At 46.0% G+C, this 19853-nt stretch overlaps 1 protein-coding gene across 1 annotated transcript in view; it reads left to right on the forward strand.

Moving 5' to 3' along the window:
- The first annotated feature begins 1935 nt into the window (after positions 1 to 1935).
- LOC121858168 (aminopeptidase N-like) overlaps positions 1936 to 19853 on the forward strand; it is a 35281-nt gene continuing 17363 nt past the window's right edge. The window contains exons 1-6 of the mRNA XM_042354382.1: positions 1936 to 2198; positions 2538 to 2798; positions 3162 to 3358; positions 3520 to 3675; positions 14012 to 14139; positions 14380 to 14557. Coding sequence (XP_042210316.1) covers positions 2583 to 2798; positions 3162 to 3358; positions 3520 to 3675; positions 14012 to 14139; positions 14380 to 14557 — 875 coding nt within the window. The 5' untranslated portion in view covers positions 1936 to 2198; positions 2538 to 2582. The remainder of the gene's footprint in view (positions 2199 to 2537; positions 2799 to 3161; positions 3359 to 3519; positions 3676 to 14011; positions 14140 to 14379; positions 14558 to 19853) is intronic.

Raw genomic sequence — 19853 nt, forward strand, 5'->3', positions numbered from 1 at the left:
GAGGGGAAGTGTATCTTGTAGCAGTGAGGAGGGAGTGTAGAGTCTTGTAGGTGTGAGGAGAGTGTAGGAGTCTTGTAGGTGTGAGGAGAGTGTAGTGTCTTGTAGGTGTGAGGAGAGTGTGAGTCTTGTAGGTGTGAGGAGAGTGTGAGTGTCTTGTAGCAGTGAGGAGAGTATAGTGTCTTGTAGGTGTGAGGGAGAGTGTAGAGTCTTGTAGGTGTGAGGGAGTGTGGTATGCATGGTGGGAGGCATGAGGAGTCTTGTAGGTGTGAGGAGAGTGTAGGTCTTGTAGGTGTGAGGAGGTGTAGAGTCTTGTAGGAGTGAGGGAGGTGTAGAGTCTTGGGGTTGAGGGAGAGTGTAGAGTCTTGTAGGTGTGAGGGAGAGTGCTTGGGATGGAGCAGTGAGGGAGAGTGTAGTGTCTTGTAGGAGTGAGGGAGGTGTAGTGTCTTGTAGGAGTGGGGAGGTGTAGAGTCTTGTAGGGTGGGGAAGTGTAGTCTTGTAGCAGTGAGGAGAGTGTAGTGTGTCTTGTAGGGTGAGGAGAGTGTAGTCTTGTAGGTGTGAGGAGAGTGTAGAGTCTTGTAGCAGTGAGGGAGGTTTGTTGTCTTGTAGGTGTGAGGAGAGTGAGTGTCTTGTAGGAGTGAGGGGAGAGTGCTTGTGTGCAGTGAGGGAGAGTGTGAGTGTCTTGCAGGAGTGAGGAGTGTAGAGTCTTGTAGGAGGTGAGGGGAGAGTGTAGTCTTGTAGCAGTGAGGGAGAGTGTAGAGTCTTGTAGCAGTGAGGGAGAGTGTAGTGTCTTGTAGGTGTGAGGAGAGTGTAGTGTCTTGTAAGGTGAGGAGGAGAGTGTGTCTTGTAGGAGTGAGGGAGAGTGTAGAGTCTTGTAGGTGTGAGGAGAGTGTGAGTGTCTTGTAGCAGTGAGGGAGGTGTGAGGAGTCTTGTAGGAGTGAGGGAGAGTGTAGTCTTGTAGCAGTGAGGGAGAGTGTAGAGTCTTGTAGCAGTGAGGGAGAGTGTGAGTGTCTTGTAGGAGTGAGGGAGAGTGTAGTGTCTTGTAGGTGTGGGGAGAGTGTAGTGTCTTGTAGCTGTGAGGGAGAGTGTAGTGTCTTGTATGAGTGAAGGAGAGTGTGAGTCTTGTAGGTGTGGGAAGTCTTGTAGGTGGGGGAGGTAGTAGTGTCTTGTAGCAGTGAGGAGAGTGTAGAGTCTTGGGTGAGGAGAGTGTAGAGTCTTGTAGGGTGAGGGAGAGTGTAGAGTGTCTTGTAGGTGTGAGGGAGAGTGTAGTGTCTTGGTGAGGGATGTAGGATCTTGAGGGTGAGGGAGAGTGTAGTGTCTTGTAGGTGAGGGAGGTGTAGGAGTCTTGTGGGTGTGAGGAGATGGTGTCTTGCAGGGGTGAGGGGAGGTGTAGTGTCTTGTAGGAGTGAGGAGAGTGTAGAGTCTTGTAGGTGTGAGGGAGAGTGTAGTGTCTTGTAGCAGTGCGGGAGAGTGTAGAGTTCTTGTAGGTGTGAGGGAGAGTGTAGTGTCTTGTAGGAGTGAGGGAGAGTGTAGAGTTCTTGTAGGTGTGAGGGAGGTGTGGTGTCTTGTAGGGTGAGGGAAGTGAGTGTCTTGTAGGGTGAGGGAGAGTGTAGTGTCTTGTAGGTGTGAGGAGAGTGTAGTGTCTTGTAGGGTGAGGGAGAGTGTAGTGTCTTGTAGGGATGAGGGAGGAGTGAGGTGTCTTATAGGTGTGAGGGAGGTGCTGAGGTGTGGCAGTGAGGGAGAGTGTAGTGTCTTGTAGGTGTGAGGGAGGTGTAGTGTCTTGTAGGTGTGAGGGAGGTGTGGTGTCTTGTAGGAGTGAGGGAGAGTGTAGTGTCTTGTAGGAGTGAGGGAGGCGTAGTGTCTTGTAGGTGTGAGGGAGGCGTAGTGTCTTGAGGTGTGAGGGAGAGTGTAGTGTCTTGTAGCAGTGAGGGGAGGGTGTAGTGTCTTGTAGGTGTGAGGGAGAGTGTAGTGTCTTATAGGTGTGAGGGAGAGTGTTGAGTTTTGTTGGAGAAAAAAAGACTGAATTGTGTGTATGCAGAGTGAGGAGACAACATAGGCGAGATGCTGACCAGAAGGGACAAGGTGGATTTCTTCGTGGCCTGGGGCGGCTTCATCATCGTCATGGTCTTCCTTATCACTATGACCATCGTCAGTACCTAGGCACCCCTGACCCTATCCCTGAAACTACCCTTGACCCCGAGGTAAGTGTGACCCCTCTCAACCCTTCTACTAGTACCCGGAGCTTCCCATACCACTTCTACTCTTGACCCCACCCTACCATTGCTGACCCTATGCCCGCCACTACCCCTGACCACACCCATACCACTACCCCTAACCTAACCTAACCTAACCTAACCTAACCCTACCATTACTGCCCCTGACCCTATGCCCGCTACTACCCCTGAACACACCCATACCACTACCCCTAACCTAACCTAACCTAAACTAACCTCATGATATATATATTCAGCGTGAGTAATATAACAAAAGACTCTACTATTGATATATTTTAAGCATATTAACCCATTCATCTCTGGCAGAATTACACAGACTTCACAGATGCGTCAGAAGAGACCAGCCAAGGGATGGTCCTGTTAACTCCCACAGACACTCCTTCAGTGATCAACTACCGCCTGCCGGAGTCCCTTAAGCCCCTTCACTACCTGGTCAAGCTTCAGCCCTTCGTCAATGGTAACTACACCATCTTGGGCTACATGGAGGTGGAGATGCGGGTGGTGAACTCAACCTCTAGTATCGTCCTCCACATGGCTGACATCATCACCCATAATGATACCATCACCGTGAGTTATAGAACCATGTAATGTGTGCGTGAGACCCCCCCCCTCACACACACACACACACACACACACACACACACACACACACACACAGCCTTACAATATTATCTGATTAAAGAAATATTTCGTAGTTATCTTCAGTGGTTCAAGTACCTGAGTGCCTCACCTTGTTAACACCAGGTTAAATATACCTTGACTTAATACTCCTTACCCCTAACCTAACCTAAACGTAACCATACTTAATATAACCTAACTTAACTTAGGTTAGATTAGATAAGTTTAAGTTAGGTTAGGTTAGGTTATATTAGGTTGGTATCTATGTGGACTAGGGCTATCAACCTAACCTATCATCCACGTCCCTCACAGGTGGTACAAGATGGGGTACAGGTGGTGGTGAAGGAACACGTGTACGACACTGAGAGGGAGTGGTACGTGGCCCAGCTGGACCAGGAGCTGCAAGTGGACCAGACGGTAAACATCAGCCTGTGGTTCACCGGCCTCCTTAATGACCAACTGAGAGGCTTCTACAGGTCATCCTACGTCGACCCTGATGGTAACACTGTGTAAGTCTTCAGACAGACAGACATATGCGTATGATATTAATTTGGTCTACATAATATTGGGTCATGAGTATAGTATCTTCCTAGTTGTTCTTCTATTTCTTCCTTTATCACTCATTATCCATGTCTTCTGTCCACTGAATAAGTCTCCTCCTACACACCAGGAAGTTAGCGGCGTCGTTCTTTGCTCCTACTGACGCCAGACGAGCGTTCCCCTGCATGGACGAACCAGCGCTCAAGGCTAAGTTCTCTGTGTCGCTGGCCAGAGAGGAGAACATGAAGTCACTCAGCAATATGCCCAGATACTCCTCAGAACCTGTGTAAGTGTACCTGTGTAAGTGTACCTGTGTGAGTGTACCTGTGTGAATGTACCTGTGTAAGTGTACCTGTGTAAGTGTACCTGTGTAAGTGTGCCTCTGTGAGTGTACCTGTGTGAGTGTACCTGTATGAATGTACCTGTGTAAGTGTATCTGTGTGAGTGTACCTGTGTAAGTGTACCTGTGTGTAAGTGTACCTGTGTAAGTGTACCTGTGTGAGTTACCTGTGTAAGTGTACATGTGTGAGTGTTCCTGTGTGCAGATGTGCCTGTGTGGGAGTGTATCTGTGTGAGTGTGCCTGTGTAAGTGTATGTAGGTGTACCTGTGTAAGTGTACCTGTGGGTTACCTGTGTAGAGTGTACCTGTGTAGGTGACTTGTGAATGTACCTGTGTAAGTGTACCTGTGTAGGTGTACCTGTGTGGAGTGTACCTGTGTGAGATGTACCTGTGTAAGTGTACCTGTGCAGAGTTTACCTGTGTAAGTGTACCTGTGTGAGTGTACCTGTGTCAATGTACCTGTGTGAGTACCTGTGTGAGTGTATCTGTGTAAGTGTACCCCGTGTGGGTGTACCTGTGTGAGTGTACCTGTGTGAGTGTACATGTGTGAGTGTTCCTGTGTTAGTGTACCTGTGTAGGTGTACCTTGGGAGTGGACCTGTGTGGGTGTACCTGTGTAAGGTGTGTGGAGGTGTACCTGTGTGGGTGTACCTGTGTGAGTGTACATGTGTGAGTGTTCCTGTGTAGGAGTGTGCCTGTGTAAGTGTACTGTATAAAGTGTACCTGTGTGAGTGCACCTGTGTAGGAGTGTACCTGTATAAGTGTACCTATGAGGAGTGTACCTGTGTGGAGTGCACCTGTGTAAGTGTACCTGTGTGAGTGTGCCTGTGTGAGTTTACCCGTTTGAGGTGTACCTGTGTAAGTTACCTGTGGAGTGTACCTGTATAAGTGGCCTGTATAAGTGTGCAGCATATAAGTACTATATAGTGCCTGTGTGAGGGCACCTGTGTAAGTGTACCTGTGTGAGGTGGCTGCATAGAGTGTACACCAGGAAGTGTGCCTGTGTAAGTGTACCTGTGTAAGTGTAACTATGTAGAGTGTACCTGTGTGAGTGCCTGTGTGAGGTGCACCTGTGTGAGTGTACCTGTGTAAGTGTACCTGTGTGAGGTGTACCTGTGTGAGGTGTACCTGTGTAAGTGTGTACCTGTGAAGAGTGTACCTATGTAAGTGTACCTGTGTGGAGTTACCTGTAAGTGTACATGTGTGAGTGTTCCTGTGTGAATGTACCTGTGTAGGGTGTATCTGTGTGAAGTTACCTGTGTAAGGTGTGCCTGTGTGAGTGTACCTGTGTAAGTGTACCTGTGTGAGTTACCTGTGTGGGTGTACCTGTGTGAGGTGTGCTTGTGAATGTGCCTGTGTGGAGTGTACCTGTGTGGAGTGTACCTGTGAGTGCTGTGTGTGAATGTACCTGTGTAAGTGTACCTGTGTGCGGGTTTACCTGTGTAAGTGTACCTGTGTGGAGTGTACCTGTGTCAATGTACCTGTGTGGAGTGTACCTGTGTGAGGTGTATCTGTGTAAGTGTACCCGTGTGGGTGTACCTGTGTGGTGTACCTGTGTGAGTGTACATGTGGGGGTGTTCCTGTGGTAGTGTACCTGTGTGAGTGTACCTGTGTGAGTGGACCTGTGTGGAGTGTACCTGTGTAAGTGTACCCGTGTGGAGTGTACCTGTGTGGTGTACCTGTGTGAGGTGTGTACATGTGTGAGTGTTCCTGTGTAAGTGTGCCTGTGTAGGGTGTACCTGTATAAGTGTGTACCTGTGTGAGTGCACCTGTGTAAGTGTACCTGTATAAGTGTACCTATGTAGTACTGCCTGTGTGAGTGCACCTGTGTAAGTGTACCTGTGTAGGTGTACCTGTGTAAGTTTACCCGTTTAGTGTACCTGTGTAGAGTGTACCTGTGTAAGTGTACCTGTATAAGTGTACCTGTAAGTGTACCTTTATAAGTGTACTATGTAAGGTGTACCTGTGTGAGGGGCACCTGGGAAAGTGCCTGGGAGGTTACTTGTATAGTGTACCTGAGTAAGTGTACCTGTGTAGAGTGTGCCTGTGTAGGGTGTAACTATGTAAGAGTGCTGTGGGAGTGCACCTGTGTGGAGTGCACCTGTGTGAGTGTGCCTGTGTAAGTGTGCCCTGTGAGTGTACCTGTGTAGTGTACCTGTGTAAGTGTACCTGTGAAAGTGTACCTATGTAGAGTGTACCTGTGTGAGTGTACATGTGTAGGAGGTAGCCCTGTGTGGTGTGCCTGTGTGGGTGTACCTGTGGGAGTGTACCTGTGTAAGGTGTACCCGTGTGAGTGTACCTGTGTGAGTGTACCTGTGTGAGGTGTACATGTGTGGAGTGTTCCTGTGTGAAGTGTGCCTGTGGTGTGTGTACCTGGGGTGCACCTGTAGTGTATGTGAGTGCACCTGTGGGTGTACCTGTGTGGTGTGCCTGTGTAAGTGCTGTAGTGTGCTGTGAGTGTACCTGTGTAGGGTGTGCCTGTGAAAGTGTCCCGTGTAAGTGTACCTGTGTGAGTGTACCTGTGTGAGTGTACCTGTGTGAGTGTACCTGTGTAGGTGTACCTGTGTAAGTGTACCTGTGTAAGTGTACCTGTGTAGGTGTACCTGTGTGGAGTGTACCTGTGAGTGTACCTGTGTAAGTGTACCCCTGTGGTGTACCTGTGGGAGTGTACCTGTGTGAGTGTACATGTGTGAGTGTTGCTGTGTAAGTGTACCTGTGTAGGTGCACTTGTATAAGTGTACCTGTGTGAGTGTACCTGTGTGGAGTGTACCTGTGTAGAATTGTACCTGTGTGAATACCTGTGTAAGTGTACCTGTGTGAGTGTACCTGTGTGAATGTACCTGTGTAAGTGGTACCTGTGTGAGTGTACCTGTGGAGTGTACCCGTGTGGAGTGTACCTGTGTGGGTGTACCTGTGTGAGGTGTACATGTGTGAGTGTTCCTGTGTTGGAGTGTACCTGTGTGAGTGTGCCTGTGGGAGGTGTACCTGTGTGAGTGTACCTGTGTAGGAGTGTACCCCATGTGGGTGTACCTGTGAGTGTACATGTGTGAGTGTTCATGTGTAAGTGTACCTGTGGAAGTATTAGCCTGTAGGGTGTAACTGTGTGGAGTGCACCTGTAAGGGTGTACCTGTATAGAGTGTACTATGTAAGTGTACCTGTGTGGTGCACCTGTGTAGAGGTGTACCTGTGTGAGTGTACCTGTGTAGGAGTGTACCCGTTTGAGTGTGCCTGTGTGAGAGTATACCTGTGTGAAGTGTACCTGTATGATGTACTGTAAGTGTGTACCTGTGTGGTACCTGTGTAGGAATGTACCTGTGTGGAGTGTGTACCTGTGTAGGGTATGCCTGTGTGGAGTGTACCTGTGTGAGTGTACCCGTGTGAAGTGTACCTGTGTGAGTGTACCTGTGTGAATACTTACCTGTGTAAGTGTACCTGTGTGGAGTGTACCTGTGTAGGAGTGTACCTGTGTGAGTGTACCTGTGTGGGTGTGCCTGTGTGGGTGTACCTGTGTAAATGTACCCCGTGTGGGTGTACCTGTGTGAGTGTACCTGTGTGAATGTACCAGTGTAAGTGTACCTGTGTGGGGTGTACCTGTGTAAGTGTACCTGTGTAGGTGTACCTGTGTGGGGTGTACCTGTGTAGGTTACCTGTGTAGGGTGTACCCGTGTGAGTGCACCTGTGTGAGTGTACCTGTGTGAGTGTACATGTGTGTGGTGTTCCTGTGTGAAGTGTAGTGTAAGGTGTACCTGTAAGTGTACCTGTGTAGGAGTGTACCCGTTGGAGGTGTACCTGTGTAAGTGTACCTGTGTAAGTGTACCTGTATAAGTGTACCTATGTAGGATGTGCCTGTGTGGTACTGTGTAGAGTGTACCTGTGTGGTGCTGGTGTCCGAGGTACCTGTAGGTGTACCCGTGTAAGTGTACCTGTGGAGTGACCCGTGTGAATACCTGTGTAAGTGTACCTGTGTGAGTGTACCTGTGTAAGTGTACCTGTGTGAGTGTGTACTGGAGTGTGCCTGTGTGAGTGTACCTGTGTAAATGTACCCGTGTGTGGTGTACCTGTGGCGGTGTACCTGTGTAGATAATACCAGTGTAAGTGTACCTGTGGAGTGTACCTGTGTAAAGTGTACCTGTGTGAGTGTACCTGTGTGAGGTGTACCTGTGTGTGAGTGTACCTGTGTAAGTGTACCCGTGTGAGTGTACCTGTGTGAGTGTACCTGTGTGAGTGTACATGTGAGTGTTCCTGTGTAAGTGTACCTGTGTGAGTGTACCTGTGTGAGTGTACCTGTGTGAGTGTACCTGTGTACGTGTACCCGTGTGAGTGCACCTGTGTGAGTGTACCTGTGTGAGTGTACATGTGTGAGTGTTCCTGTGTAAGTGTAGTGTGTAAGTGTACCTGTATAAGTGTACCTGTGTGAGTGCACATGTGTAAGTGTACCTGTATAAGTGTACCTATGTAAGTGTACCTGTGTGAGTGCACCTGTGTAAGTGTACCTGTGTGAGTGCACCTGTGTAAGTGTACCTGTGTAGGTGTACCTATGTAGAGTGTACCTGTGTGTAGAGTGGACCTGTGTAAGTGCACCTGTGTAAGTGCTGCTGTGAGTGTACCTGTGTAGAGTGTACCTGTGTAAGTGTACCTGTGTAAGTGTACCTCTGTGAATGTACCTGTGTAAGTGTACCTGTGTGAGTGCACCTGTGTAGTGTACCTGTGTGAGTGTACCTGTAAGTGTGTACCTGTGTAAGTGTACCTGTGCGAGTGTACCTGTGTAAGTGCTGTGTAAGTACCTATGTAAGTGTACCTGTGTGGAGTGCACCTGTGTGAAGTGTACCTGTGTAGAGTACTGTGGCAGTGGACCTGTGTGGAGTGTACCTGTGTGGGGAGTGTACCTGTGTAGAGTGTACCTGTGTAGAGTGTACCAAGGTGCCTGTGTGAGTGTACCTGTGTGGGGCATGCCTGTGTAAGTGTACCTGTGTGAGGTGTGTACCTGTGTAAGTGTACCTGTAAGTGTACCTGTGTGAGTGTACCTGTGTGAGTGTACCTGTGTGTGAGTGTACCTGTGTAAGTGTACCCGTGTGAGTGTACCTGTGTGAGTGTACCAGGAGTGTACATGTGTGAGTGTACCTGTGTAAGTGTACCTGTGTGGGAGGTACCTGTGTGAGGTACCAGGTGGAGTGTGCCTGTGTATGTGTAACCCGTGTGAGTGCAATCTGTGGAGTGTACCTGTGTGAGGTACATGTGGAGTGTTCCTGTAAGTGTAGTGTGTAAGTGTACCAGGTACCTGTGTGAGTGCACATGTGTAAATGTACCTGTTAAGGTACCCATGGTGTGACTGTGAGTGACCTGTGTAAGTGTACCTGTGTGGAGTGTGACCTGTGTAAGGTACCTGTGTAAGTGCACCTGTGTGAGTGTACCTGTGTGTAAGGCACCTGTGTAAGGGTGACCTGTGTAAGTGTACCTGTGTGGAGGTACCTGTGTGAGTGTACCTGTGTATGTACCTGTGTCAGTGTACCTGTGTAAGTGGTACCTGTGTAAGTGTACCTGTGTGAGTGCACCGGTGAGTGTACCTGTGTAAGGTACCTGTGTGAGGTACCTGTGTGAGGCACCTGTGTGAGTGTACATGTGAGGTGTACCTGTGTGAGTGCACCTGTGTGAGTGTACCTGTGTGAGTGCACCTGTGTGAGTGTACCAGTGAGTGTACCTGTGTAAGGTACCCTGTGAGGTACCTGTGTGAGGTACCTGTGTGAGGCACATGTGTGAGTGTTCCTGTGTAAGTGTACCTGTGTGGGTGCACCTGCATAAGGTACCTGTGTGAGTGTACCTGTGTAAGTGTACCTGTAAGTGTACCTGCATAAGTGTACCCATGTAAGTGTACCTGTGTGAGTGCACCTGTGTAAGGTACCTGTGTGAGTGTACCTGTGTAAGGTACCTGTGTGAGTGCACCTGTGTAAGGTACCTGTGTGAGTGTACCTGTGTAAGGTACCTGTGTGAGTGTACCTGTGTGAATGGCACCTGTGTAAGTGTACCTGTGTGAGTGTACCTGTGTAAGGTACTGTGTGAGTGTACCTGTGTGAGTGTACCTGTGAGTGGGTACCTGTGTAAGTGTACCCGTGGCAGTACCTGTGTGGAGGTACCTGTGTGAGTGTACATGTGTGAGTGTTCCTGTGTAAGTGCAACCTGTGTGAGTGTACCTGTGTGAGTGTACCTGTGGGAGGTACCTGTGTAAGTGTACCCATGTGAGTGTACCTGTGTGAGTGTACCTGTGTGAGTGCACATGTGTGAGTGTTCATGTGTAAGTGTACGTGTGTAAGGTACCAGCAAGTGTACCTGTGTGAGTGCACCTGTGTAAGTGTACCTGTATATGTACCTATGTAAGGTATACCTGTGTGAGTGCACCTGTGTAAGTGTACCTGTGTGAGGTACCTGTGTAAGCATCGCTTGAGTGTACTGTAAGGTACCTGTGTAGGTGTACCTGTGTGAGTGTACCCAGTGAATGCACCTGTGTAAGGTACCTGTGTGAGTAACGTGTAAGGCACCTGTGTAAGGCACCTGTGTGAGGTACCTGTGTGAGGTACCCTGAGGCACTGTGTGAGTGTACCTGTGTGAGTGTACCTGTGAGTGCACATGTGTACCTGTGTAAGTGTACCTGTGTGAGTGCACCTGTGAGTGTACCTGTGTGAGTGTACCTGTGTAAGGTACCCCTGTGAGTGTACCTGTGGAGTGTACCTGTGTGAGTGTACCTGTGTGAGTGTTCCTGTGTAAGGCACCTGTGTAAGTGCACCTGTATAAGTGTACCTGTGTAAGTGTGCACTGATCTGTAAAGGTACCTGTGTAAGTGTACCTCAGGTAAGTGAACCTGTGTGAGTGCACCTGTGTAAGTGTACCTGTGTGAGTGTACCTGTGTAAGTGTACCTGTGTAAGGTACCTGTGTGAGTGCACCTGTAAGTGCATGTGTGAGGTACCCATGGGCAGGTACCTGTGTAAGGGACCTGTGTAAGGTACCTGTGTAAGTGTACCTGTGAGTGTACCTGTGTAAGGTGTACCTGTGTAAGGTACCTGTGTAAGTGTACCTGTGTGAATGTACCTGTGTAAGCATACCTCTGTGAGCACCTGTGTAAGTGTACCTGTGTGAGTGTACCTGTGTAAGGTACCTGTAAGGTACCTGTGTGGAGTGCACCTGTGTAAGTGTACCTGTGTAAGGTACCTGTAAGTGTACCTGTGTGAGTGCACCTGTGAGTGTACCTGTGTGAGTGCACCTGTGTAAGTGTACCTGTGTGAGTGTACCTGTGTAAGGTACCTGTTTGAGGTACCTGTGTAAGTGTACCTGTATAAGGTACCTATGTAAGTGTACCTGTGTGGAGTGCAATTGTAAGTGTACCTGTGTGAGTGCACCTGTAAGTGTACCTGTAAGGTACCTGTGTGAGTGCACCTGTGTAAGGTACCTGTGTATGTACCTATGTAAGGTACCTGTGTAAGTGACCTGTGAGTGCACTGTGTAAGTGTACCCATGTGAGTGTACCTGTGTAAGTGTACCTGTGTAAGTGTGCCTGTGTGCCTATGTAGAGTGTGCCTGTGTGAGTGCACCTGTGTGGAGTGTGTGAGTGCACCTGTGTAAGTGTACTATGTGAGTGTACCTGTGAAAGTGTGCCTGTGTAGGGTGTACCTGTGTGGGTGTACCTGTGTAGGGTGTACCTGTGTGAGTGGCCTGTGTAAGTGTGCCTGTGTAAGGTGTACCTGTGTAAGTGTACTATGAGGGTTGACCTGTGTAGTGCACCTGTGGCAGGTGTACCTGTGTGAGAGTGCACCTGTGTAAGGAGTGTACCCCTGTGTGAGTGTACCTGTGTAAGTGTACCTGTGTAAGTGTACCTGTGCAGTGCACCTGTGTAAGTGTGTGTGGGTGTACCTGTGTAAGTGTACCTGTGTGATGTACCTGTGTGAGTGTGTGTACCTGTGTAGAGTGTATGTGTGAGTGGCACCTGTGTGAGTGTACCTGTGTGAGGTGTGCCTGTGTGGTACCTGTGTAGATGTACCTGTAAGTGTACCTGTGTGAGTGCACCTGTGTGAGAGTGTACCTGTGTGAGTACTGTCTGTGTAAGTGTACCAGTGTAAGTGTACCTGTGTGGTGTGCAGTGTACCTGTGTGAGTGTACCTGTGTGAGAGTGCACCTGTGTAAAGTGTACCTGTGTGAGTGTACCTGTGTGGAGTGCCTGTGTAAGTGTGCCTGTATAAGTAGCCACCTGTATAAGTGTACCTATGTAAGTGTACCTGTGTGAAGTGTACACTGTGTAAAGTGTACCCCGTTGAAGTGTACCTGTTACCTGATAAGTGTACCCATGTGAGTGTACCTGTGTGAGTGTACTGTGTAAGTGTACCTGTGTGAGTGCACCTGTGTAAGTGTACCTGTGTGAGTGTACCTGTGTGAAGTGCACCTGTTAAATGTACGTGTGTGAGTGTACCTGTGTAAGTACCTGTGTGTGCCTTGTGAGTGTACCTGTGTATGTGTTCCTATGTGAGTGTACCTGTGTGAGTGTACCTGTGTAGGGTGTAGTGTGTGAGTGTACCTGTGTGAGTGTACCTGTGTAAGTGCACCTGTGTGAGTGTACCTGTGTAAGTGTAATTGTGTGAGTGTACCTGTGTGAGTATACCTGTGTAAGTGTACCTGTGTGAGTGTACCTGTGGAAGTGTAATTGTGTGAGTGTACCTGTGTAAGTGTACCTGTGTAAGTGTACCTGTGTAAGTGTACCTGTGTGAGTGTACCTGTGTAAGTGTACCTGTGTGAGTGTACCTGTGTGAGTGTACTTGTGTAAGTAATAATAATAATAATAATAATAATAATAATAATAATAATTAACGGTTTATTGAAAGAGCTTGGCAGCCAGAAGGCTGAAAATATACAGTTACATATTTGGGGAATGGGTTTCGAATTACAAATAATATGGCTAAGTAAATATAAGTGACACACAAATAAGACATATAATAACTAGATGGGGAAAAAGCTCAAACTACAGTTCATTTCCAACATAGTGACAGTGCAAGGAGTAGTAAGCTTACTGGGAGTGAATAAGCAATTGGTTTATTACAAGTTATTGATAATTTTTACAATGGTTGGGACTGGGCTGTTCTTATAGCGATCAGTTCGTGCACGTATGGGCTGGATGCGGTTGTGGTGTCGAACAGCAATTCTCGGACTAGGGATCTCAGGTGGTAGTAGGAGCCGGTGTCGAGGATGTAGAAGCTTCTTACCAATTTGCAGATGAGGTCGTGGTGATGGTCAGTGAGAGTCGAAAGGGTCAGTGTGTTGAGCGCTTCTTGATATGTGGAGTAGGAAGGGGAGAGAATAATCTTGCATGCCCTCTTTTGCACTTTTTCTAGTGTGTTTACGTTGTGTGGCATTTAGGGAGGAAGACCAGGTGGGGAGGCATAGGTGAGCTTGGGAAGTATGAATGTTGTGTAAACACTGAGGAGCTCGTGTGCAGGAACTCCGAGGGACTTGAGTCGGCGGAGGAGGTGGAGACGGAAACTGGAGGATTTGATAACTTCACTGACGTGTGGTTTCCAATTTAGTTTGTTGTCTATGTTGACGCCGAGGAGCTTCGTGGAATCTACAACCTGGAGTGTGTTCGGACCTAGAGTAATGGAAGGAGGTGGGACAATGTCGGAGGAGAGGTTGATGAGCATAACCATGGTCTTGGTATGGTTGATGGTGACATGGTTGTTGGTGGCCCAGTTTTGGAGACTGTTTAATAAATCCTGAAGGGCGGTATAGTTGGGAGCAGAATTGTTGACGCTGATCCCAATGGTGGAGTCGTCGACATATTTCCAGCGAGCAGGGGTTTCTCTTAGGGCATCATTGATGAGCATAAGGAAGCAGAGTGGTCCTGTGTGAGTGTACCTGTGTGAGTGTACCTGTGTAAGTGTACCTGTGTGAGCGTTCCTGTGTGTGTGTACCTGTGTGAGTGTACCTGTGTAAGTGTACCTGTTTGAATGTACCTGTGTAAGTGTACCTGTATAAGTGTACTTGTGTAAGTGTACCTGTGTGAGTGTTCCTGTGTAAGTGTACCTGTGTGATTGTACCTGTATTAGTGTACCTGTCTTACACTGACTATAAATTTAGGTACCTATTCTCAACTGGGCAGCCTAGGAGTGTCTTATTAGCGATTCATTGTCTCTTAGGAGAGGAGATAACCGCTAATACACTTGACCACCACACAGTATACATAACATACACATCAGGTATATCTTGTATTATGTATTATCATGTATTAATATGTATTATGTGTCACAGTTTAGGTCAACCAGGATGGGTGTGGGACCACTTCACCACCAGTGTACCCATGTCCACCTACCTCGTCGCTTTCGTTGTCTCAGATTTCGTTTACAACTCCACATATGTTGACGGAGTTGAGCTGTCAGGTGGGTCTGCTGTGTTGGTCTCTCAGGATGTTTACATTTAGTTGAAAAAGGTTTGAATGTCTTTCTTATTTTTAGTTGGCTAAATTTGACTGTTTGTTTATTTACCTGAAGTATATGGCATTTTGTTTGTTTGCTTCCATTGTGAATTATTGTATATTGTTTATTTACATTGTTTGTTTTCCTGCACTTTAACATGTTCGCATAGTTATGCATCATTCTCTCGTGTTCTCGTGGCTACAGTATGGACACGGCCTTCGTTGGTGGGTCAGGCTGGGGTGGCACTGGAGAGTGGGAGGAAGGCTCTCACCTTTCTGGAGGAATACTTCACCCTAAGGTACCCGCTGGCCAAGCAGGACCTTGTGGCTCTCCCTGACTCAGCCGCGTCAGCAATGGAGAACTGGGGACTAATTACATTCAGGTGAGACACACACACACACACACACACACACACACACATTGAAGACATTATTTATTATCTATATTGAGATATTAAAAGGAAGTTTTAGCCGTAGAAAACATTATCTATACTAGTTAACTCTCCAGTATAACAAACATCACTCCGACACAACAACCATCACTCCAACACAGTAAACATTACTCCAACACAACAAACATCACTCCAACACAGTAAACATCACACCAACACAACAAACATCACTCCAACACAACAAACATCACTCCAACAAAGTAAATAACAATCTCCAACACAACAAACATCATTCCAAAACAGTAAACATCACACCAACACAACAAACATCACTCCAACACAACAATCATCACTCCAACACAACAAACATCACTCCAACACCACAACCATCACTCCAACACAGAAAACATTACTCCAACACAGGAAACATCACTCCAACACAACAAACATCACTCCAGCACAGTAAATATCACTCTCCAACACAGCAAACATCACTCCAACACAGCAAACATCACAGCAACACAGCAAACATTACTCTCCGATAGACCAAGCAACACTCCAACACAACACACAACACTCCAACACGGTAAACATCACTCCAGCACAACAAACATCACTCCAACACAACAAACATCATACCAAAACAGGAAACATTACTCTCCGACACAACAAACATCATTGCAACACAACAAACATAACTCCAACACAACAAAGATCACTCCAACACAACAAACATCACTCCAACACAGTAAATATAATTCTGCATCACAACAAACATCACTCCAACACAACAAACATCACTGCAACACATCAAACATCACTCCAACACAACAAACATCACTCCAACACAGCAAAAATTACTCTCCAACACAACAGACAACCCTCCAACACGGTAAACACCACTCCAACACAGCAAACATCACTCCAACACAACAAACATCACACCAACACAACAAACATCACTCCAACACAGCAAACATCACACCAAAACAGGAAACATTACTCTCCAACACAACAAACATCACTCCAACATAACAAAGATCACTCCAACACAGTAAACATCACTCCAACACAGCAAACATCACACCAACACAGCAAACATTACTCTCCAACACAACAAACATCACTCCAACACAACAAAACCTACTCCAATCACAGCAAACATCACACCAACACAGCAAATATCACTCCAACACAGTAAACATCACTCCAACACAGTAAACATCACTCCAACACAGCAAACATCACACCAACACAGCAAACATTACTCTCCAACACAACAAACATCACTCCAACACAGCAAATATCACTCCAACACAACAAACATCACTCCAACACAGTAAACATCACTCCAAAAAGGCAAACATCACACCAACACAGCAAACATTACTCTCCAACACAACAAACATCACTCCAACACAGTAAACATCACTTCAACACAACAAACATCACTCCAACACAGTGAACATTACTCCAACACAGCAAATATCACTCCAACACAGTAAACGTCACTCCAACACAGCAAACATCACAACAAACATCACTTCACCACAGTAAACATCACTCCAACGCAACAAACATCACTCCAACGCAACAAACATCACTCCAGTACAGTAAATATCATTCTGCAACACAACAAACATCACTCCAACACAGCAAACATTACTCTCCAACACAACAAACATCACTCCAACACAACAAACATCACTCCAACACAACAAACATCACTCGAATACAGTAAATATCACTCTCCAACACAACAAAAATCACTCCGACACAGTAAACATCATTCCAACACAACAAACATCACTCCAACACAAAAAATATCACTCTCCAACACAACAAACATCAATCCAACACAGTAAACATCACTCCAACACAAAAAACATCACTCCAACACAGTAAATATCACTCTCCACCACAGCAAACATTACTCCAACACAACAAATATCACTCCAACACAGAAAACATCACAGCAACACAGCAAACATTACTCTCCAATATACCAAACATCACTCCAACACAACAAACATCACTCCAATACAGCAAACATCACTCCAACACAACAAACATCACTGCAACACAACAAACATCACTCCAACACAGCAAACATCACCCCAACACAGCAAACATTACTCTCCAACACAACAAACATCACTCCAACACAGCAAATATCACTCCAACACAGTAAACATTACTCTCCAACACAACAAACATCACTCCAACACAGCAAATATTTACCCAACACAGTAAACATCACTCCAACACAGTAACATCACTCCAACACAGCAAACATCACACCAACACAGCAAACATTACTCTCCAACACAAAAACATCACTCCAACACAGTAAATATCACTCAAACATACAGCAAACATCACTAACACAGTAAAATACCCAACACAGTAAACATCACTCCACACACATCACCCAACACAGCAAACATCACTGAACACAACAAACATCACTCGAACACAACAAACATCACTCCAACGCAGCAAACATCACTCCAACACAACAAACATCACTCGAACACAACAAACATCACAACAAACATCACTTCACCACAGTAAACATCACTCCAACGCAACAAACATCACTCGAACACTGTAAATATCATTCTGCATCACAAGAAACATCACTCCAACACAACAAACATCACTCCAACACATCAAACATCACTCCAACACAACAAACATCACTCCAACACAACAAACATCACTCCAACACAACAAACATCACTCCAACACAGCAAACATCACTCCAACACAGCAAACATCACTCCAACACAACAAACATCACTCCAACACAACAAACATCACTCCAACACAACAAACATCACTCCAACACAACAAACATCACTCCAACACAGCAAACATCACTCCAACACAGCAAACATCACTCCAACACAACAAACATCACTCCAACACAGCAAACATCACTCCAACACAGCAAACATCACTCTAACACAGCAAACATCACTCCAACGCAACAAATACCACTCCAACACAACAAACATCACTCCAACACAGTAATCATCATTCCAACACAGTAAACATCACTCCAACACAGTAAACATAACACCAACACTGGAAACATCACTCCAACGCAACAAACATCACTCCAACACAGTAAACATTACTCCAACACAGTAAATATCACTCCAACACAACAAACATCACTACAACACAACAAACATCACTACAACACAACAAACATCACTCCAACACAGTAAACATTACTCCAACACAGCAAATATCACTCCAACACAACAAACATCACGCCAACACAACAAACATCACTACAACACAACAAACATCACTCCAACACAGTAAACTTTACTCCAACACAAGAAACATCACTCCAACACAACAAACATCACTCCAACACAACAAACATCACTCCAACACAGCAAACATCACTCCAACACAACAACATTACTCCAACACAGCAAACATCACTCCAACGCAACAAACATCACTCCAACGCAACAAACATCACTCCAGTACAGTAAATATCATTCTGCAACACAACAAACATCACTCCAACACAGCAAACATTACTCTCCAACACAACAAACATCACTCCAACACAACAAACATCACTCCAACACAACAAACATCACTCGAATACAGTAAATATCACTCTCCAACACAACAAAAATCACTCCGACACAGTAAACATCATTCCAACACAACAAACATCACTCCAACACAAAAAATATCACTCTCCAACACAACAAACATCAATCCAACACAGTAAACATCACTCCAACACAAAAAACATCACTCCAACACAGTAAATATCACTCTCCACCACAGCAAACATTACTCCAACACAACAAATATCACTCCAACACAGAAAACATCACAGCAACACAGCAAACATTACTCTCCAATATACCAAACATCACTCCAACACAACAAACATCACTCCAATACAGCAAACATCACTCCAACACAACAAACATCACTGCAACACAACAAACATCACTCCAACACAGCAAACATCACCCCAACACAGCAAACATTACTCTCCAACACAACAAACATCACTCCAACACAGCAAATATCACTCCAACACAGTAAACTTTACTCCAACACAAGAAACATCACTCCAACACAACAAACATCACTCCAACACAACAAACATCACTCCAACACAGCAAACATCACTCCAACACAACAAATATTACTCCAACACAGCAAACATCACTCCAACACAACAAACATCACTCCAACACAACAAACATCACTCTAACAACACAGCAAACATCACTCCAACAGCAAATATCACTTCAACACAATAAACATCACTCCAAACACAACAAACATCACTCCAACACAACAAAACATCACCCAACACAACAAACACTACCCAACACAACAAATATTACTCCAACACAGCAAACATCACTCCAATACAGCAAACATCACTGCAATGACAACAAACATCACTCCAACACAGCAAACACTCCAACACAGCAAACATCACTCAACACAGCAAACATCACTCCAACACAACAAACATCACTCCAACACAACAAACATCACTCCAACACAACAAACATCACTCCAACACAACAAACATCACTCCAACACAGCAAACCTCACTCCAACACAACAAATAACACTCCAACACAGCAAACATCACTCCAACACAGCAAACATCACTCCAACACAACAAACATCACTCCAACTCAACAAACATCCCTCCAACACAGCAAACATCGCTCCAACACAAGAAAAATCACTCCAACACAACAAACATCACTCTAACACAGCATACATCACTCCAACACAGCAAACATCACTCAAACACAGCAAACATCACTCCAACACAGCAACATCACTCCAACACAGCAAACATCACTCCAACACAACAAAACATCACCCAACAACAAACACTTAACACAACAAACATCACTCCAACACAAATAAACATCTCCCAACACAGCAAACCCTTACCTAACACAACAAAGACTCCAACATGCAGCAACATCACTCCAACACAGCAAACATCACTCCAACACAACAAACATCACTCCAACTCAACAAACATCGCTCCAACACAGCAAACATCGCTCCAACACAAGAAACATCACTCCAACACAACAAACATCACTCTAACACAGCAAACATCACTCCAACAAAGCAAATATCACTCCAACACAAGAAACATCACTCCAACACAAGAAACATCACTCCAACACAACAAACATCACTCCAACACAACAAACATCACTCCAACACAACAAATATCACTCCAACACAGCAAACATCACTC

The sequence above is a fragment of the Homarus americanus genome, unplaced genomic scaffold (genome assembly GCF_018991925.1).
Source record: "Homarus americanus isolate GMGI-L3 unplaced genomic scaffold, GMGI_Hamer_2.0 scaffold29099, whole genome shotgun sequence".
Lineage (NCBI taxonomy): Eukaryota > Metazoa > Arthropoda > Malacostraca > Decapoda > Nephropidae > Homarus > Homarus americanus.